The 23,581-nt window shown below is 32.3% G+C and overlaps 1 protein-coding gene across 15 annotated transcripts in view; it reads left to right on the forward strand.

Moving 5' to 3' along the window:
* LOC114327356 (collagen alpha chain CG42342) overlaps positions 1–23,581 on the forward strand; it is a 179,577-nt gene that overhangs the window by 43,619 nt on the left and 112,377 nt on the right. For all 15 annotated transcript variants that reach the window (XM_050642091.1, XM_050642092.1, XM_050642090.1 and 12 more), the window contains 3 exons: positions 7,078–7,113; positions 13,612–13,683; positions 21,288–21,341. In XM_050642091.1, coding sequence (XP_050498048.1) covers positions 7,078–7,113; positions 13,612–13,683; positions 21,288–21,341 — 162 coding nt within the window. The remainder of the gene's footprint in view (positions 1–7,077; positions 7,114–13,611; positions 13,684–21,287; positions 21,342–23,581) is intronic.

Here is a 23,581-nt window from a genome sequence, read left to right on the forward strand (position 1 = left end):
TCTTTAACTTGTTGAACTAGAATAGGACTGTCGTTACATGTTTTTCATCTTCTTCAGTTAGGGAAGCTAGGTTTCCCTCAGTTATTTCTATTCCATCACCTGTATTTTCATTGGTTGCTGCTTCACTAGCTATGGATTTCCGTGTGAAACTGAGTTTAAATAAGTTTTGCTTCTTTTTTGGATTTTGATTAAGGATCGTTTCTTTCTCTTGATTTTTCTTGTGTTTTTTGCTCACTTTCGATTCTTGTTTCTATCAGTAGTGCTGATCCTTCTACCAAAGGGAATTCATTAGCGATGTATTCCTACAGCATATAGCTACTTTATATGTAAACAAAAGTATGCATTGTAATGTAGCTTTATACGTCCACCATAACTTTTATGGTATTGCGCGATATTTGAATCTTTCAACATTTTTTCGTTTTGGTCCCCGCGAGGCCCCTAGGCAACTGCCTAGTTTGCCTAATGGTTAATCGGGCACTGCTCCGGAAACTATTTGAGCGAATAACTGCAGAACGAAGGAAAGGAGGTCGACCACGCCGAAGTTGGAGAGATAAAGTTAATGGGACTATTATTTTATAATAGACGGTAAAGTACATGACAAACGGCACTCTGTGGTACAAGAAGAATCCATACTCTTTGTTTCTACTTCTGCATCTTATCTAGCAATAAAAAATACAAACACAGGTACAATAAAATGCAATAACTGACAATATTGCATAAGTACGTATCATTCAATTAAAACAGAGATTCAGAATTTGATAAACTGATAAATTATATCAGTACAGTTGAGTCCCTGAATCCTTACCCGTGCGTCATCATTTAAAGCATACGAAATAAGTCGATGATAAGTCGGAATTTGAAATTTACTAAACGCAACAGCAAGTCACTTACTGTCACTTGCTGTTGCGTTTAGTAAATTTCAATTCCCGACTTATCATCGACTTATTTCGTATGCTTTAAATGATGACGCACGGGTAAAGATTCAGGGACTCAACTGTAGCTAAAGTATTTTTATTACTTAAGAATGATACATTTTATATCTATGATAAATTTTATTGCATTGTACTAACATGAAATCCACTATCTCAACAAGTGATCGGAAAACTATAACAAAAACTTAGCAATATAATTTTTATTGAAAAAATAAAATCAATAAAATATATATAAATATTAAATGGGTTGCATATGTGAGTCCATATTAAATGAAGTAAAGAAACACAGACTTAATCACAATCATTTAATAATACTTTGACGACCGGTTTCGATCTCTACACTATTCAGATCATCTTCAGGTCGGCGTTACAAGTAGTTAAATGATGCCGTTACAAGGGATGCTCTGTAAGTTCATCGATAACATGTTTAAACGTCCAACTTATGCTAATAGGATAGCTAGGTGAGGGACTGGGCAAGCGGACATGCTTCGTAGGTTAAAACACAGTGAATTGGAATGGATCCTGAAGGCAGATGTGTGTTGTGAAACAGAGAAAGATGTATTAGTAATGAGAAAGACAACGTTCGAGTGGGAATGTTATTAATGCAGCTGAGTTCTATATAGACTTATTGTAAACACTTGTACTATTGTGAAGGTCTTTGTTCTTAGATGTTTTGAGCTATGGGCAGAGGTCAAAGTAAGGAAAATGACAAATAGGAATAATTATTCAATTCAAAATTCCTATTTGTCCTTTTCCTTACTTTGACCTCTGCCTATAGCTCAAAACATCTAAGAGCAAAGACCTTCACAATAGTACAAGTGTTTACAATAAGTCTATTTAGAACTCAGCTGCATTAATAACATTCCCACTCGAACGTTGTCTTTCTCATTACTAATACATCTTTCTCTGTTTCACAACACACATCTGCCTTCAGGATCCATTCCAATTCACTGTGTTTTGACCTACGAAGAATGTCCGCTTGCCCAGTCCCTCACCTAGCTATCCTATTAGCATAAGTTGGACGTTTAAACATCGATGAACTTACAAAGCATCCCTTGTAACGGCATCATTTAACTACTTGTAACGCCGACCTGAAGATGATCTGAATAGTGTAGAGATCGAAACCGGTCGTCAAAGTATTATTAAATGATTGTGAGTAAGTCTGTGTTTCTTTACTTCATAAAATATATATACTTTATTTTTCCAATTTGTTTTAACAGACATAAAGGTGACACATAGAAAAAGCTTTGGAGCAAAAACTAATTTGGTAGAAACTCACTTAGATAGTTACTAAACACCCTGTATATACTCCTGTAGATGTTCGACCCTTAACCGACTGACATTAGCCACTGTTAGCATCCTCGCCTCTTTTTTAACATTAATTTTGCTTTAATAACCCAACAGTAACTGTTACCATTAACTGAATTAACACCTGGATCCAATCATGTATGTGGAAAGGAAATTGTCGCATTTCCGGACTATTTTCACTGGCGTCGTTCATTTTCTGACGCTGTAATTGGTATGAAACAAGTTATTAGTCGCTAGAAAATAAGCAAATCAGGAAATAGTGATGAAATGAGGTTTTTGGACAAAATATGTATGTTGCTGTTTTGCTAGTTTGGAAAATTTGATGGATAGGACCTAATTTGTTATTCACTTCACAATAATTGAGAACAAAGAAATATTAAAAAATTGACAAAATTCCTTTAAAATAATAATATATAAACTGTAACCTAACGAGCCATAGGAAACACAATTGGGAAAATCTAAATTGTTGAATTCCTGTTTTTCTAATTATTCTTTAACATTGTTGCACCATTGAGTCTTAGATCAATTTTCAGCTTGCCACAATGGATTACCACGTAAATTGCATTTTAAACTTCGTCTCACTTATGGTGCAACGTAACAGTGAAACTAAGGCGGCCCTATCTATAAACTGAGCTGGGCTATATAGACCAGGGCGCATCTGTAAAAATATTAGTACATTTGGACGTTGAGAGGTGACTCAAATTTTTTTGCAGAAATTGCTTGAAAATAACTCAAATAATAATATTTGAGTTATCCTCCCTCTCAAAAAGGTCCGGAACATGGTTTAAATAATCAAAATGTCAAAAAATGAAGGAAAAATTCGATTTTTTTCTTCGTTTTTTGATTATAACTTTAAGAGTATTCATTTCCGAGAAAAGTTGTATTGACATAAAAGTTGTATAATTAAATTTCCTACAATATAGAGTTGGTTGAAAATTTAAAAAATAGTCACCCTTGTTGCAAAATAGCAATAATTGGGAAAAAACTATACAAAAACAAGTATTCGCATTTTACGTTTTTCAACTATTTATGCTAAACTTAGGACCTTTAAATTTCACCCAGAAAAATTATATGATACAGTTAAACAATACTGTAAATTTCATTAAGATCGGTTCAATAGATTTTGCAAAATAAATTTTGCAATCCAGCTTTCGCAAAAAAAAATTCATTTTTTCAAACTATTACAGGACTGAAAATAAAGCAGATAGCAAGTTGAATTTTTTTTTGCTTATAGAAGTGTACTGTACCTTTCATTTGCAATTTACAAAACTAAAATCGGTTAACCACCACGGCGTCAGAAATTTTTTTAAATAAACATTAATTATTGGTGTTGCGCGCAGTACACCGGATAGTTTGCTCTGATTTGGCATTCCAATGACCTTTGATAATTATTGATACATTTTAATTTTTATTACATTTCGATATAAATAAATAAATTTGTTTATTTCAAAATAAAAACACATACTCTATCCTTTGAAATAACACTTTTTTTAGCAAAAACTTTCTTTGTTCATATATTTTAACTTGAGAATAAAAGTTTATTATTTTTAAACATATACAATTGTTTAAACAATATTTCACAAACAATAATAAAATTAGTTTGATTTTTGTGGAATTAAAATATTAAAATACAACAAAATATAGAGTAAGAATATAATTTATTAGATGAAGATTGGAAGAAATTTTGGTGGAAATCAACTTCATGTGAATCGAACACCGCTGTCCTGCACGTAGCACCAATAATTATTGTCTATTTAAAAAAATTCCTGACGCCGTGGTAGTTAAGCGATTTTAATTTTGCAAATTGCGAATGAAAGGTACAGTACACTTCTATATGCAAAAAAAAATTCAACTTGCTATCTGCTTTATTTTGAGTTAAGTAACATTTTGAAAAAATGAATTGTTTTTGCGAAAGCTGGATTGCAAAATTTATTTTGCAAAATCTATTGAACCCACCTTAATGAAATTTACCGTATTGTTTTACTGTATCATAAAGTTTCTCTGGGTGAAATATGAAAGTCATAAGTGTAGCATAAATGGTTGAAAAACGTAAAATGCAAATACTTGTTTTTGTATGGTTTTTTTTCGCAATTATTGCTATTTTGCAACAAGGATGACTATTTTTTCAACTTTTAACTAATTCTATATTGTAGTAAATTTAATTACACAACTTTTATTTTAGTACATCTTTTCTGGGAAATGAATACTTTTAAAGTTATAATCAAAAAACGAAGAAAAAAATCGAATTTTTCCTTCATTTTTTGACATTTTAATTATTTAAACAATGTTCCGGACCTTTTTGAGAGGGAGGATAACTCAAATATTATTATTTGAGTTATTTTCAAGCAATTTCTGCAAAAAAATTTGAGTCACCTCTCAACGTCCATCTCAAAACAGATAAGCCCTGGACTAATTACTTAGATTAATATTTATATTAAAATTTATTTTCTTAAGTATGAGTTTTTAATTTAGCTTTATGTAACTATGTATTTTGTTTATCTTATTTGTTATTAACAAAATACAATTCTTACAACTAGGTAGTTGTAGGATTCCAAAAAAATATTACTTATGGTAGAGGTAATCCCAATGTGCAAAAGACTTATGCATGAGTTAAAAGAAATGATTAAAAATAGATATCTTTGGAGATGGACGATACACTACGTCACGTCGACCACTACACTCCCTTCGGGGGTCAGGATTAAAGAGGCAGAATCCCATTTCGATATCGAGGTTCTGATTCCAGAGAATTTATTATAATCGATAAAGCAGGCGTAAACATCTTTTTGTTGATCAAGGCATTTTCAATTCAAAAATTCAATTGCAAAGAGGGCCTCTTGCGTTGTTAAACCGCATCTATATTTCTAAATTTAGGACATTAGGAAAATGTATTATAGTTTTTCAAAATTTTGGAGTGTGTTTAATTCGTAGAACAAATGTAACATTTGTTTTTAATAGAGATTGTTCTCTACAAACAGTTTCCGATGACTTTTGATGTAAAATAATTAGGGAAGCAAGAATTCAATAATTTAGAATTTTCCATTGAGTTTCCTATGACCCGTTTGACGATTCACCACGCGGTATAAGATTTCAGCACTAAGAGTGACAAATAATGCAATTGTTTCACTATTTTCGCGAATATCCAGGGAGTAATAGACAAAGATGAAGAAAAACTGGGTTTATATATGATAAGAAAACTAAAAGAATATGGGGATATATTTAAAACCTCAAAACTAGAAATAATCACTGAATACAAATATTTTGTGTTGTGAAAATCTGGACTATGTCATCAGAACAAAAAATTACAGAACTCCAAGAGAAACTTGGCCAGTGTCATTCGATTTTGTAAATCTCTAACATTAAGATCGGGACATGTGTTTTACTGTAGCTGAAAATATATACTGCGGTGCAAAAAAATCGATCCACTGAACATTTGTTTGATGTTTCGAATTTCCTAAACCTGTTGTCCAATTTAAGCGATTTTTTTACCACGTTATAGCCTTATTCATTATTGCTAGACAGCCAATAACATTATTGCTAGACAGTCAAACTCTCATTGAATACCGGGTGTACGAATCAAACTGTGCTTTTTTCTCAAAGTTCGCATCACCCTGTGGATTATTCTATCATTTATAAAATACTGAAATTAAAACCCAGCTATAGCCTCAGCTTTTCTTAACATTTTGTCTTTCGATTCATTCTCTTATGTTGGATAATAAAAAAGCTAGGTACTTTAACAACTGGCCATGTTCGTCATCAGTACAGGGTGTTTTCTAAATAAGTGCGACAAACTTTAAGGGGTAATTTTACATGAGAAATGACAATTTGCTTTATAATCATATATGTCCGCAAACGCTTCGTTTCCGAGATACAGGATGTTCAATTTTTTTTACAAACTGACGATTTATTTATTGCTTTAAAACCAGTTAAGATATGCAAATGAAATTTGGTGTGTTTTAAGACGTAGTTATTGCACATTTTTTAACATAAAATTTAAAATTAGTGAATGTTAATGGTGAATATTAAATTCATAATTGTCCACTAAATTTGATTTGCATATCTCAACTGGTTTTAAAGCAATAAATAAATCGTCATAAATAAATCGTCGAAAACGAAGCGTTTGCGTACATATGATTATAAAGCAAATTGTCATTATTTTCTCATGTAAAATTACCCCTTAAAGTTTGTCGCACTTATTTAGAAACACCCTGTACTGATGACGAACATGGCCAGTTGTTAAAGTACCTAACGTTTTTATTATCCAACATAAGCAAATGAATCGAAAGACAAAATGTTAAGAAAAGCTGAGGCTATAGTTGGGTTTTAATTTCAGTATTTTATAAATGCTAGAATAATCCACAGGGTGATGCGAACTTTGAGAAAAAAGCACAGTTTGATTCGTACACCCGATATACAATGACAGTTTGACTGTCTAGCAACAATATTATTACAGCGATATTGTCAATGAATAAGGCTGTAACGTGGTAAAAAATCACTTAAATCGGACAACAGGTTTAGTAAATTCGAAACATCAAAAATGACCAAATTTTTAGTGGATCGATTTTTTTGCACGGCAGTGTACATATATCGAAAGTTTACTAGAAACGCGAAAAGCATTACAAAAGTGGAAATCAACAAAGAACACCAGAAGAGCCACTGGTGATAAGAAATCGGAATAGGAACAGTTTCTCTTTTGCACAAACACACCATTAAAAGCTACAGGTTTTCTGGTTAACTTCTGGTAACTTGTTTTAAAACCATTAAAACACGACAATTTCCCTTTCACAACTCAGAAACTAACAAAGAAAGAACGACATTAAAATTTTATTTTATGTTTCAGGGACCCATAGGACTTGATGGTCCCAAAGGAGAACCAGTAAGTTTATTGTTGATAACTATTCTTCAATTATTTTACAACTTATTTATTTATTTTACCATAGCATACAGATGACGAACTCAGTCCAGAGGGACGTATTAAGTCTCCATTACTATTCAATGTATATGTTATGGACAAAGTGATTATGTTAGCCATTATGTATAATGCCCGGTCATTATTAATAATGACTAACTTCAGCGGGCAATTTGATAACTTTTTACAATTTATCATATTGTCTGGTCATTATGAAAAATGCTATACTATGGCCGGGCAATGTGATAAATCGGCGTTCTTAGTAAATCATGCGATCTTCAGCAGCGAATCAACGCGCTGTATCCAAGGTTACAGTCACCGAAGCACGTCGGCCATTATTTATAAATCATATTGCAGTTGAATGTTAGTAATGGTATATACGACAAGTGGTTTGTTTGTGACATTTCTTTGTTAATTCTTTGTTTATAAAGTATTGCATAGTGAACTATGGAAAAAGAAGAACCATTAAGTGATATGAACAATCGGTTAACTGAATTAGTTTCAGTAAAAAGTCAAAATTCACAAATTTTCACAAAAACAGTCTACATGGAAATGATACAGAAGGTAAAAAACTCTAAAAGTAAACAGACAAATAAAACGCCGAGTGATTGTCAGCGCTTACGAAGATTCGACGTTATGACGATTAGAGAAGTAGAAAAATTGATTGTTCCTGTGAAAGAAGATAACGTAATTAAATACTACGTCCATACAGAAGAAATATTTGATACATTGCGCGATCTTCATATTACTATCGGGCATGGTGGTAGAAACCGAATGGAGAAGGAAGTACATTCTAAATTTAAAAATATTACAAGGGAGATGATTGTTATCTATTTAAATTTATGCATGACCTGTCAGAAAAAACATAATGTTCCAAAGAAAGGCTTGGTGGTGAAACCAATATTGAGCAAGGAAATGAATTCAAGATGCCAAGTCGATTTAATCGATATGCAGTCACAAGCCGATGGCTGTTATAAATTTGTGCTTGTTTATCAAGACCATCTTACCAAATTTGTCCAACTTCGACCTCTTACAAGTAAAAGAGCAGAAGTATCGCATGTACTTTTGGATATTTTCACAATATTTGGGGCGCCGAGTGTGCTTCATAGTGATAATGGCAGAGAATTCGCTAACCATATTATCAAAGAGCTGTGTAGCATGTGGCCCGAGTTAAAAATGGTACAAGGCAAACCCAGGCATTCTCAGAGTCAAGGATCTATAGAAAGGGCCAATCAAGACGTAGAGAATATGCTTAGTTCGTGGTTAGAAGACAACAATACAAACAAATGGTCTGAAGGCTTACGTTTTGTTCAACTAATGAAAAATAGAGCTCATCACACTGGTATAGGTTGTAGTCCATATGAAGCCATGTTCGGCACAAAGTTGAAAGTTGGTTTAAAAAGCTCTCTACCCCAAGAAGTTCTGACTGATGTTAATTCGGAGGAAGACTTAGAGGTCCTGTTCAAAAATCAAGAGGCTGGGCTATCTACAGAACCGGATATAATACAAAATAATAATATAAATGTGGACTCTTCAATAATGTTGCCCGAATCAAGTTCATCTCATGTTCAAAATTCATCTCGTGAATCTAGTCAAGTTCCAGAATTTTTAACAAATGCGGTAGAAACGGCTATTGTAGTTAATTTAGAAAATAATGAAAATCTGGATTCCAATATAGATATTAGAATAAACGATTTAAGGAAGAAAAGAAAATTGGCTTTGACGAATTTAGAAAAACAAGCAGAGAAGATGTTAAAATTTTCCAATTCCAAATATCCATCGGCTAAACTAGGTAACACAGTTAGGATACGAGTGCCAGATGAGGACCGAGCTCGTAGTGATCAAAGAAATCTACTAGCTATCGTGACAGAGATAACTGAAAAAAAGCTTTACAAACTAGGCACAAAATATGGCATACTAAATCAGTTATATTCAAGAAACCAGTTTACCGTTTGTAAAGAAAAGTTTATCTCCATAGAAGAGATTCCAGACACTGAGATATCTCTTAGAGAATGCGCAAGAAAATCTTCTAACTGTGGGGGACAAGGATACAGTAGGTGCGGTTGTAAAGGTGGGTGTAAATCTGATAAGTGTAAGTGTCGTAAAGAAAAAAAAATATGTAACTCCAAGTGTCACCATAGTGGAACATGTTTCAACAAATAGTTGTGTATTGTAAATCATTCATACAAAATAAATTTCGATGATGTAGCACGCAAAGGTGGTAAGTGTATTTTTATTTAAAATTGAGTTTGATTTAGAAGAAAAACGATTTAATTTCTCACTGGCCGCTTTGTGTGTTACCATCGATTTCGGTCATTAGAAAAAAATGCAAATAAAAACACAGAATTCTTTTTTTGGTTTCCTCAATTACCGTTAATACGTATTATATTTTTTATGTATACTTATTCATTAAATATACTCATGTGCCATTTCACAGAAGACTGCAAGACTGTTTTCATTAGTATATAAGAAATATTTTAGTTTTTACTACATACTTGATTGTATCAAAATAAATATATTTCATATTTAATAAAAATAAAAGTAGTTTTAATAATCCTGTCTAGTAGATGCCAAGCATTATACATAATGCCCGGGCAATGTGATGAATTTAATAGTATTTATTATATTGACCGACAGTATTGGGCATTTTTTATATAGCCCGGGCATTATGAAAAATAACCAATTAATCATATGGTCCATAACATATATGTTACAGTTCAAGTTAATTCTCAGTTAGAGTTAACTATTCCTAGTTCGAGTCAACTCCAATTAAAACGAGCAGTAAAAGTTGATTTGAAAAATTTAATTCAACTTTTACTAGTTTGAGTTGACTATTCCTGGATCGATTCAGTAAATGTTGATATACATATTATAGTCTAACGTGCTTTTTTGATGACTGTGCGTCTCTTTGTTTTGACCGTTTTAACTACTTATCATGATTTGAACATATAGGCCAGGAAATGAAGCTGAAAAAATGGAAAAACCTCGCAATTTTTTCGTCCAGCGTCGATTTGTACAAAAAATTTGGGATTAGGCTCATTTTACCCTCTAGTACATTTTCTATATTGAGCCGTTGTACGCTTTTGGTTTTTTAAGGGTGATAACTACCCCTAATTATTGTAAAAAATTATAAAATAACATTTTAAACTTTGATATGGTCAACATTTAGTTTTTATTAGTTAAATCATCATTGTATTATGCTTTAGGATATAATATTATATTTCAACTCGTAAAACCACCCTTGTTGGAGCTATATATAAAAAAATTATTTATCTTATTTATTTAATAAAAATTTGGAATTAGGATCATCTCACCCTGTACTTTATATTGTATATCATGCCCAAGGGCGTTGATTATTTTTAGGGGTGTAAACTACCCCTTATTGTCAAAAATTATATAAAACATTGTAAACTTTAATATGTGTAAAATTTGGTTTTGATTGGTTAAATAATGACTGTATTATGCTTTAGGATATAACATCATAATACTTCAACCCTTAAAAATCACCCTTAATAACATTGCAATTATTATAAGTAATTTAATAGATATATACAGAAAAAAGTAGAATTACCTACAAAAACATTTATTTTCACAAAAATACGAATTTACAAATACAAATACAAATATTTTTTTAGACATCTTCATCGAGATCGATGTCATCTTCGTCTTTTTCTATAACTGGTGGGCGATCTTATAGCTATATGAGCTAAATTATATATAAAGACTTTGTAAATTAAATTCCGTAAGATCCCTTAGTTTTTAAGTAGGATGAGATTAAAGGGCTCGAATAAGGAGTTGTTTGCTTGTAAATAGAGGTTTTAAGCAGCTATACCTTGCTAAATGTTCACTGTAAAGAAAATCTTTGCAAAGGTTAATTTTAGTTATTAAAAAAGATACAATTTAATACATATGTACTTTATAATTTTTTTGTATCTCTAATATTTTCGGAGATATTTTGAATCAAAGATAAGAGATATTTTGAATAAGAGATATTTGACGAAATTTAAAAAAAAATTATCTCTCCAATCTCCAATTTTATCTCTTTTATCTCCAATTTTTTTAAATTTTAAATAGGTCAAACTTCTTGGGTGTATTGATAATACATATATAAAAAGAATTACAGAAGGCCGAAGATCAATTTGAATTAGGAGGGTAGTTTTCACTACCCTGAAAAATGCAGAGTTTTTCCATTATTTGGCTTGGAATATTTCAAATTATGCATTTGACGAAAAAAGCTAACCTTTAACATGCAGAATCTCAGTTTGTATTGGTTGATAGAAAAATTATAAAAAAAAGGATTTTGTTTCTGTTTCTAAAAGATACAATTTTTAAAACTACAGTTTTTTATTCACTGTAAATTTTTTGAGTTATTCTCAAAACACCTTCTAAAAAGTCGATTTTTTTGTAGATAAACTGTTACTTTCAACCGCGGATACCACAAAAAATATTAGTTTTACGAAGAAAACGTAAGGAACAATTTTTTTAGAAGTGCATTTTCCATCGATTTCCCTGGTTAAAATGTAATGAAAAATTCCCGCCCCCGAGATGGGGTGGCAACCACCTCTAAGGTTTCATCGTACAGCGGCATGATACAGAAAATGATCCTTGGGCTATTCCATACCTTCTGTGAAGATTTCAAGTAAATCCATGATAAACGAAAAAATTGCGAGCCAGAATGCTTCATTTCCTGAACTAATATCCAGTAACATTTAATTTCTAAATAGAATCGTTTGTTTGTGTGAATCAACTTTTACTAAATGGCATTGGGAAGAGTAGACTTTAACTAGTTGGAGTCTACTTTTACTACTCCAACTGGATAATCAACTTGAACTGTAAACATATATAGTAAATACATTTTTGAGGAGGCATTACTATCTCAAAGTGAAGGAATAATAATTAACAGAAAATCTATTAACAAAATAAGATTGCAGATGATACATTATTATGGTAAACTCTGCTGAACAACTCCAATTACTGCTACAAAAATGAATATAAAAAAGACTAAATATATGACAAAAACTGAGAAAACAAATATACAAACAAGCATACATTTGGTAAATGTACCGATGGAAAGGGTTGATAAATAAAACTATGATCAAACAACAGAGATGAGGGTCAGGATATAAATAGCAACAAAACGTTTGTAAAAATCAAATCAATTCTCTGTAATGAAGACCTTAGAATAGAACTAAGAGTAAGAGCTCTGAGATACTACGTGTCTTCAAAACTGCAATATGGACTTGAAAGTCGAATATTGAAGCAGGAACACATACATAAGCAGCATAAGCTACAGTAATTCGAAACGTGCTGTTCCAGAAGGATGCTAAGAATAGCATGGACATAGAAGAAAACAAACACGGATGTATTGCGAGAAATGGGCAAATAATACGAAATAATAAACACAATAAAAATAAGAAAGCTACAACATCTGGGACACGTAATGAGGAGACAGCGACGTGAAATGTTAAGATTGATACTACAGGGAAAGATAACTGGAGAAAGGAATATATGAAGAAGCAAAGTGTCATGGTTGAAAAATTTAAGGGACTAGTTTAAATGCAGTTCCATAGAAGTTTTCAGAGCAACGGTCTTCTTCTTCTTTAAGTACCGTGCCCAAATTTTTAGGCGTGGGTAGCTTCCATAACAATTTGCCGATATCGTTCTCGATCTTGTGCGGCATGTAACAATTGATCTGCTGATAAGCCAGTCCATTGACGAAGGTTTCGGAGCCATGAATATTTCTTTCGACCAATTCCTCTTTTTCCGTCGATCTTTCCATTGAGTATTAACTGTATCCTGTATCTGCTACCTCTCATTATATGCCCCAGATATTCAAGTTTTCTCTTTTTTATCATCTTCATTAAGTCACCTTCGCCTTGACCTACTCTGTTTAAGACTTCTCTGTTTGAAATGCGTTGAACCCAAGATATTCTGAGCATTCTACGATACGACCACATCTCAAAGGCTTCTAATTTGTTCATCATGTTAACCTTCATGATCCAGGTTTCACATCCATATAGTAATACAGGATACACATAACATTTTAGGAACTTGATTCTTAGTTGTAAGTTCAGCTGAGAGTTGCTCAGAATAGAGCAACGGTAGATAGAGTTAAGATAGTGATGATGATATCCAACCCTGACTGAGAGACGGCACTTACAGAAGAAGACCATAGCATACATTTATGTATATGGCGCACGTAGAAACTTCTAGTATAGTATAATGTTTAATAAAACTTTAAACTAAAATTAAAAGTGAATTACAATAATTATTCAAGTTATTTAGAACTAACGTTTTCGATCTTATCAGACCATCTTCAGTGAACTTTGAAGTACCTACTTGCTAAATAACCTCATCACTAAGCAGCGGGTGTATTGCTAAATGCTTAAAAGCTTAAAATTATTTATTAAAATGATATATTGTCAATTATATTAAATAATTAATTATTAATTGTTTTTTTTTCAGGGCAGGCCTGGTGAAAAAGGCCAAAAGGGCCAAACGGGCAGCGCAGGCATCGATGTGCTACAAGCAGTCAAGGTATGCACTTTTCATTATCAAAATACAAAAAATGTACAGAAATGATTAGAAAAAGTGGCTTTGTTATCAAAAAATCTTTTGTTTATTCCTTTCTAGCTGCCTGTCAGGGTGAGTATCGAGCTTCCTGAGTAGATAGGTCTTTATTTGTTTTTCTGTTGCGATTGTGTACATACATAGATACGGTTTGCAGTTGGTTGTGATCTATTTTGAAAAATTTGAGATGATGAGAAATGTCAAACAGATTTGTAAGAGTCTGATAAATAGGATATCTTATAAATAAGACTATACTGCACCAGATACTTTGAAGCATATTGAAGTACGTAACGTAAAATGTTTAGGGCTGTCTGAGAAAAACGTTACAACATATATCGCACCTCCGCTCAAAGAGTGTCATTACTCAAAAAATTTTAAAATCGGTTTTATTGCACCAACAGTTTAATAAAACTATAAACTCCTATCTCACAAAGTGTCACGTCTATGGGTCAAGTATTTATCGTTAGATGACACCAGTGTCATTATACGATTATCCAAAATCAACGACGCACCGATCACAAACAGTGTTACATATCGACTTGTGCAAAGCATTTGTCCATCTAAGATGTGTATAAAGCGTCGTTTGTCGAGTTAAGACAGTATATGTGATTACTTTATTCAAATCAATCTGCATATGTGCTCAAGTAAAGTGACACATTTATCACTTATTTATCTTTCTGCAGTATTTTGTATTTAATGTCGTTACTTGTGTTTAAAGTTACATTAAAAGTATAAGTCTGTTAACCAAATAATAATAATGATGTTATATTCTGTACTGCAAGTGTCACTTTTGATAAATAATATTTCGTAAATTTTTCGTTATTTTATCTATATAGTGTCACAACTAAAAAAAAAATAAATGTTTTTTTAAATATTTTTAATATACCTATTACGCTATTTTATAGAGCTTCAAAAACCATTGTAACTGACTAAAACAGTTATTATTCTAATTTTAATAGTTTTTGAATTAAACCCGAAAATGTTGTAGGACAAACTTTAAATGTTGTTTTCTCGAAACTTTGTTTTTTTGACTTATGACACTCTTTAAGCGGAGGTGCGATATTTGTTTTATTGATTACATCTAGGCCTCCGATCGTTGTGAGTTGGCTCGAAGTTGTGGCAGATTATATTATCAGCAAAATGGAAATGCTACACCTACACCATCTGATTTCACTAATCGGAAGTATAATAATATACAACAACAACTTCATTTAAGTTAAAAGTCAATGGATAACTAAATGAAAATTTAGGCGTCACCAAGGGGGAACACAAGGATGCAAACTGAGTCCAATCTCATTTACCATATATGAAGAATCGATTACATATAAGGATGTCACTGATAGCTGATAGATAGAATAGTGGTGTTACCATGGGCGAAATAAAAAAATCTCTTAATTTACCCTATGCAGATGACACAACCATTCTTGGCAACTCGACAATAAAATTATGTGAACTACTGGAGAGAATAAAAGACATGTGTTATGCTAATATTTAGAACCAACTACAACCAAAAACCCACTAACATACATACATAACAAAAATCATGTAATCCACCTAGTATATCTGTGTCCCTGATAACTAATACCGCAAGATGCATAGAAGAAATAAATTATAGAATATCAATAGCAAAAAATTCAATGGCTAAGCTGATTAAAGGTTGGAGAAGCCTTGAAATCAGTATAAGAACTAAAACCAGGCTAGTCAGGAGAAAAGATGTCATATAAAAAGCGAATATTCCGAGCAAAAAATCCTAAGAATATATGAAGGAATAAAAGAGCAAGTTTTGCAGCGCAGGCGTTGCAACTTTAAGTTGTATAGAAGTTTAGAGGAACATCACGTAGTCAAAATTAAGGTAACAGATTTTAGGTGGAGAGGTCACGTAATCAGGCGAAAGGAAGGTGCAACACTGCAGATAAAAGTTTTTGACTGAAGACAGCCGCTTGGACAACGAGCCAGTGGGAGACTGAGACCTAGGTATAAGACAACTTAAAGGATGATTTAAAATCTACTGGAATTAGAGTATGTAGAAGAGTTGCGAGAGACAGAAGTGAATGGAGGATTCTTCTGTAGAAGCTTTTGGCCTCATAAAGGGCTGTGATACCACTGATGAATATGATGCAGACTATTCACTCTTTGACGAGGATAATAATTTTTGTTTCTTTTTTAGAAATCTATAGGACAGTACAATTCATATACAGGGTGTTTTATTAATAATTGTCCATATAGTAACTGGAGAAACCTTAGCACAAAATACGAAGATTTAACCTAAATAAAATGTGGTTCCTTACTGAGTTACAGGGTGTTTTATCTAAAAATTGAAAAACTATTTTTGCTCAGCATTTTAAAACTATTCGATGTATCCTTTTCATACTTGGCAAAAAGTGCGACTACTAGACACCCTACTAAATTACGATAAACAAACGTTTCTAGCTACTACCAGAGGCGTACGACAGGGGATGGTGAATGGTTGACCCTTCTCAAATTCTACGCCACTGGAAAATTACTATTTTAGTGCCATTTTTAGATTCTCCAATACTTTCTACGTAAATAATATAATCTTCATTGGTAACGATAAAGTCATTAGTTTTCGATATATTTGAAATTAAATATGAAACGGCACAGTTATTTTGATTAATTTATGATATGATTCATACATATGACTAAAATTTAAAAATTATATGTACCCAGTACTTTAAAACTATTTGACGTATCCTTATCATACTTGGCAGAAAATTTAGGTACTGTAAACCCTACTAAACTAAGATAAATAAACTTTTCTAGCTACTACCAGAGGCGTACGACAGGGGATAGTGGCTAGTTGACCCTTCCCAAATTCTACGCTACTGACGAAATTGCTATTTTAGTGTACATTTTTGATTTTGCAATACTTTTTATGAAAATAATATACTCTTCATTCGTAACGATAAAATTATTAGTTTTCGAGATATTTGAAATTAAAAATGAAGCGACACAATAAATTAATCAAAATAACCGTGTCGTTTCATTTTTAACTTCAAAGATCTCGAAAACTAATGACTTTATCGTTACGAATTAAGAGTATATTATTTTCATATAAAGTATTGGAGAATCCAAAAATTGAACTAAAATGGCAATTTCGCCAGTGGCGTAGAATTTGAAAAGGGTCAACCATTCACTTTCTCCCGTCGTACGCCTCTGGTAATAGCCAGAAACGTTTGTTTAACATAATTTACTAATATGTACACTACCTATACTTCCTGCCAAGTATGAAAAGGACACGTCGAATAGTTTTAAAATGTTGAGCAAAAATAGTTTTTAAATTTTTAGATAAAACACCCTGTAACTCAGTATGGAACCACATTTTATTTAGATGTTTTAGGTTAAATCTTCGTATTTTGTGCTAAGGTTTCTCCAGTTACTATATGGACAATTATTAATGAAACACCCTGTATAGTAATACAACATTTTACATATTGAAAAACTCGCATTCCTGTAGAATTTCAAACATTAGACAAAGTCTGCAACAGGGATACTGTCGATTTCCATCATTTTGATTTAGCTTAATATGTTGATATCGTTACCTATACCATTTTTTCATCTCATTTCCCATCTTATCAATTTCATTTCGTGAATAGCCAATAGACTTCACTACTTGTATTTGCTGCATGGTAGTTTTTGGTGTAGATAGTTGATCATACATCTATACATGAACCATGAATTAGTCCAGAAAGACACTGCGCATCCGCTAGGAAAAATATTCTGATTCGGATTTTTTGCACAATCTTACTCAAAAAGGACTCCTTTTAACAAATTTGCATGTTGCCAAGACCAAAAGGTGGTCAAAAATTTTTAAACGTTTTTTTTGTTTTTTTCCTAAAATTATTTTTTTTGCATGTAAAAAAGTTTTTTTAGGTTTTTTGGATCATTCCAAACAGAAATGGTCTTTAGTGACTTTTCTAAAATGATACTTTTTGACATACAAGCGATTAAAAATTGAAAAATTGCGAAATCGGCCATTTTTAACCCTCAAAAACTATGTGAAAAACTGAAAATTTGAATGTTGCCAAGGAGGCAAGGTACGTAGATAGTTTTAGAGAACTAAACATCGATTGATGAAATCCCGAAGAGTTTTTTGCAATACAATATTCAAAACTCCTTTGTTTTTTAATTGCTAATCAAGCGTGCGCGACACTATTTTCCACCGACAGTATGGTGCAAATGAAAGGAATAAATTCGTTATTTCGTAAACCGGCGACTTTAAGGAAAAATTTCGAAACAGGTCGATTTTTATTTTTAAGTTACGATATTGTGGCATATATGGTATACTAGTGACGTCATCCATCTGGACGTGATGACGTAATCGATGATTTTTTTAATGAGAATACGGGTCGTGTGCTAGCTTATTTGAAAGGTTCTTCAATTCTCTATTCAGTAATATAAACATTTACATAATTATTTACACAGGGTGTCCAAAAAATTTTTATTAAATTAAATTATTTGACAAAAAAAGAAGTAGAAGGACACCCTGTATAAACAATTAGGTAAATGTTTACATTACTGAATAGATAATTGAAGAAGCTTTGAAATGAGCTACCACACGACCCCTATTCTCATTTAAAAAAATCATCGATTAGGTCATGACGCCCAGACGGATGACGTCACTAGTATATCATAAATGCCACAATATCATAGCTTAAAAATAAAAATCGACCTGTTTCGGGATTTTTCCTTAAATTCCCCGGTTTACGAAATAACGAATTTATTCCTTTCATTTGCACCACACTGTCGATGTCGGTGGAAAATAGTGTCGCGCACGCTTGATTAGCAATTAAAGAACAAAGGAGTTTTGAATATTGTATTGCAAAAAACTCTTCGGGATTTCATCAATCGATGTTTAAAGAATATCTACCTACCTTGACAACATTCAAATTTTCAGTTTTTCATATAGTTTTTGAGGGTTAAAAATGGCCGATTTCGCAATTTTTCAATTTTTAATCGCTTATATGTCAAAAACTATCATTTTTAGAGAAAAGTCACTAAAGACCTTTTCTGTTTGGAATGATCCAAAAAATCTAAAAAAACGTTTTTCCATGCAAAAAAATAATTTTGGGAAAAAAACAAAAAAAACGTTTAAAAAATTTTAGACCCACTTTTGGTCCTGGCAACATGCAAATTTGTTAAAAGGGGTCCTTTTTGAGTAAGATTGTGCAAAAAATCCGAATCAGAATATTTTTCCTAGCGGATGCGCAGTGGCTTTCTGGACTAAATATCATTTAAGCTTGTCAACGTGGTTTTCAGACACTGAAACGATCAGTAACGACGCTACGGGGAGGAACCTTGGGGTACGCCGAGATCGTCGCTGTCAAGGTTTGACTTTTTCAGTTTTCGGTCTTTTCTCAATATATTTTGTAGTGGAGTATTATTTATTTATTGTTACATTTAGAGTATTTTTATGTTTAGCAGGTTTGCATAGATGTTTGGTTACATTCTAGGTAGATTATTACATTTTGGCTTGGTTTTTTGGTTGTAATGGGATAGATGGCGCACAGTATGATTAACAAATGATAGTGCGTACATCTATAGTACCTACCTTTGAAATTTATTCAGCTGCTATCTTGATATTAAATCGCTAGAGATCGAATAAACTGTTATTTTTAGTGACTCAGTTCCCAGTTTTATACTTACTCTTACATTTTTAACGACTAGCTCTGCTAGACAGCAGATTCAGTAAAACAGAAATTTAAGTTAAATAAAAATGCATTATTAATAAATAAATAACAAAAACAAAAAGGTTGTTCCAGCAGAATCTTGAACTGATTCAGGATCGTACTGAGCGTGCGCTTTACAAAAAACGCGTTCCAGCAACGAGAAGTACAGGATTATAAATTCGCGGAGATTATTGGTTCTGTGTTCTAGCCCAAAGAACTTTTAATTCCGAACCAATCTAGAATCGTAAATTCGATCCTCGATTTTAAACTGGATTTTTAGTTCGCACATGCGTAAATCTTGATTAATCGAATGTCGAACTTCATTACTTATTTTTGTTATTCTATAATATGTGTCAGTAAAATGTGTCTGCTTTTTCTGTATTGTAGAATGGAAATACTTACATAGTAGTGTTTATCTAATTTGAAAACTTTATTGAAAATGGAAGATTTCGATTCAGACATGGATAGTTTAAGTATCTAGTGATGAAGAATTATTATTATTATTAGAAAATCATCAAGAAGCAGGCGTTAGAAACAGAAATTATAATGAAGTAATTGTTCCTCAATATAGTGATGAAATGTTTGTGGAACATTTTCGAGTACCAAGAAATGTATATCATCAGTTGGAAGAAAAATTTATGCAAAGCCCATATTTTAATACTGAGGCAAGTGGTGGCAATGGCAAGTTAACAATCAAACACCTGAATGAAAGTAAAGCCTGAAAATGAAAATAACGCTTTGTATTTGACATGACAATATCATATGTCATCTATCAAATGCCAGTTTTAATTTAATAAAATGCATGTGTTCCAGCCACTGCCAAAAACTGAATCGATTCTGAATTAACTAGGAATTGACATGCGCACTCAAAAGTTCCGTACCTATTAGTTCAGAATTGGTTCTGAAAATGTCTGCTGGAACAAACCTAAAATTATCTTCTTCGTACAATAAAATAAGAAAAAGTAAAATTCAATCCTAACGAAGATATCCCCGATGCTAAGATCCACTCTTGATAACTGCGAACAGTAAATACAGTTAATTGAATCGAAAATAAGATGCGTTAGGTAATATACACACAAGCCAAGTAGAAAGAACAATCAGTACTTTTTCTGGGCTAGACGTGGATGGGTCGATCAATACTCAATCCGTAAAGAACAGGAAAGCAGCAATCAATACTTCGTCGCCGCGGCAGGACGGTTTGGCCTTAAATCAACACTTTAAGAGCGTGTTTGAGAGCTGCTACTAAACCAACACTTTGTTGGTTTCAGATCAGTTGGTTGATATCAGATCAACACTCTGGTAAAAATCTCCCCTCTGTTGCCGTAACGAACGAACGAAACACGTTATTTATTCCCCGTTTAGGCTTAAGCCTCTTACTCTTCAAGGTACTGTAAACTCCTTTTCAGGAGTGTAGGAACGATGCGAGTAAACTAGTGTGTGGAATGTTGGAGTGATGTAGATGGAGGAGTAAAATCGTTAATAAGCAGGGGCTTTAGAAGGTGGTGTTGTTGTTTTAACGCAGAAGCTATATAGAGATGAAGGAGAAGAAAGGTTGCCAGCAAACCTTTCTCCCCTCTGTTGTGGTAAACCTTATTTTATATTGTTGCCCGTCATCCATCTCCCATCTTCCGTCGCTGCTGGTGGAAAATAAGGTGGGACTACGTGTGTACAGAGCGGTGGCATAACGTTACACATTATAAGCAAACAATACGATCACCGAATAACATACGTGACCTCTAAATCAAAGAAAAATATTGAGTCGTAGATTCGCACTACTGTTTGTTATGTAGACTGTGCATTTTATATTGTCTTATATTATTTTTATTGATTTTTACTATTTTTATATATTTTTCGTTTTTTAGTGCACTTTATATTTATTTTTAGGGATTGCAAGAAAGGGGTCACAATATTTCTGGCGAAGTATTGATTACCCTGAAAGTGAGTTTCTTTTTTTTATTTTATCTTTTTAATTTTCTTAGATGTTGCATGTAAATAGCATGGTAACTATTTTATAATAAAAATTTCATTATCAAATACCCTTTGTTATGCTCAAAAAGAGCATAAACCATCAGTTAAGTAAAAAGACTACAGGCACAAAAGGAATATATTATTTAAATGCTACATTATCATTAGACAGAAGGAAAATATGTGCGGAGACTTTTAAAATCTACAGTAATTATTATAAAAACAGCACAAATAATTAAATCACATACCTTTAAAAATAAATTTGTTTACGTTTAACTAACCAATCGGGAAAAAGTCCTAATCGACTTTTCATTGCACCCAATCGCACATGTTTACAGGTTTACGTCACGAGTTACGAAACAAGCACAGTGTTGCCGATATTATACAGAAAAATTATCTAGTAGTTACACTTATGTATTTACATGTACATATGTATGTATTGTATCCTCCCTTAGATGAATTGGGTAACTAATCTGCAGCGTTAAAACCGAAGCAAAAAATCACAGAAGACGACAGTAATAAATAGAAGCACAATAAATATATAAATATAGTTTGGATCATGTAAAAACTGGATAATGTGGCAAATTATCTGAAAATAAAAATATCCAATCCTTAAGATTTCTCACTTTTCGTCCAGGTATTCGTAGCTGGGGAGTGTAATTTCAAGGTATTTTATTTCCATTACTTGGTAAATACTAATGCCATCAATTTCTATTTTACATCTAATTGATTCCTTACTGATTACTATTGTTTTAGGTTTCTGAAATGAATTGTCATGTCGAATTCTTTTTCTCTTATGTTAAATTTGCGGGCTAATTTTTGCATCTTCATCTTGGGCTATCAGTATTGAGTCGTCTGCGTAACAGAGTATTTTTAAAAATCTCATACAGAAGTAAAAACTTCAAATTGTATTCTGGTATAAAATCGTTTATTAAAAACTATCTAAGAAGTCATCCAAATGGATTGCAAAACGTTCTCGTTCTAATTCAGAACATCTTCACGAAGTATTTCCACGTTAGATTAAAGCATAAAAGTTAAAATTGTGACTGTTAGAAAGAAAAAAATATGTGGGAATACTTACATTCTGCAGAATAGTTTGAAACTGGCACACTATTTAAAGTGGTAACCCCATAATATATGGTTTACATATTATATATTACTGGAATATGTTGAGTACAAGTCGATGTTGTTAGATATAATAGAATACATGCCTAAAGGGCAACATGCTTCCCCGCTCGAAAATGCTAGGTACTTGCCAGTTCAATGGGCCAGACCATCTAAGAAAATAGGAAATGGACATTCAATTTGACAAGAGTGACATGACATGACAAGATAAAGCCAATTTTTGGTTAAAGCTGAAAAAGTGTAGTTTGATTTTGGATTTTTAGTAAAATGTAAAGGTTGTTAATAAACATCTGAAAGTGCAATTTAAATTATTTAAATATTATAATCTATTGTAAAGTCTCAATTAGCAACTCTCTATTCCAGAAAAACTTATGGATTTTATAGATTTAATGTAGGTATATTTCATGGTTCAAAGTGTGACGTCATCGAATGTGAAATGACAAGATGAAACTTAAATTTAGTTAAATAAAATTAAATATACTACATACTAAACAATTAATGGACTGACGTGGAAGAATAGGAAGCTAAATGAACCAAAAATTCGAAATTTTAAGAGTTTTTTATGAGATGTACTGTTGGTTGCCTAACAAGATGAGGGTTCGAGTATTGTGAGATAAACCGATTTCTCTATTTTTCGATTCTTTTATTCCCTATCCTCCTTCATATTTGTTTCTTTTACTAGTCATTTTGTCTATGTCTAGCCTCATGTCTCTGTCGTTTCGGGTCCTCCAGATCTCAGCTCACCAATTCTTTCATAATCCATTAGATTGTTGCTTTCTTATTATTAATAACCCTTAAATCTTGATCTGGTTTATTGTCTCTTGTTGGAATGTAACTTTACACACTAATCATGTTGTCTTGTTGCCTGTTATGTTAATTACTCGTCCTCATTTATCCCATTTTAAAAACATCATACAGTTAATTACTCTGGTCTGCCACATATCTCACTCTCCTTTTATTATCAACATTCTTGTCACCTTCTTCTTTTTAGATTATTTAGACTTTACTTAACAATAGGGTATTGTACACCAAAATCCGTTATCACACATTCATTCAAAGCTCTTTCAGATTATAATAATTAATTTTTC

This window comes from Diabrotica virgifera, chromosome 1, assembly GCF_917563875.1.
Source record: "Diabrotica virgifera virgifera chromosome 1, PGI_DIABVI_V3a".
Lineage (NCBI taxonomy): Eukaryota > Metazoa > Arthropoda > Insecta > Coleoptera > Chrysomelidae > Diabrotica > Diabrotica virgifera.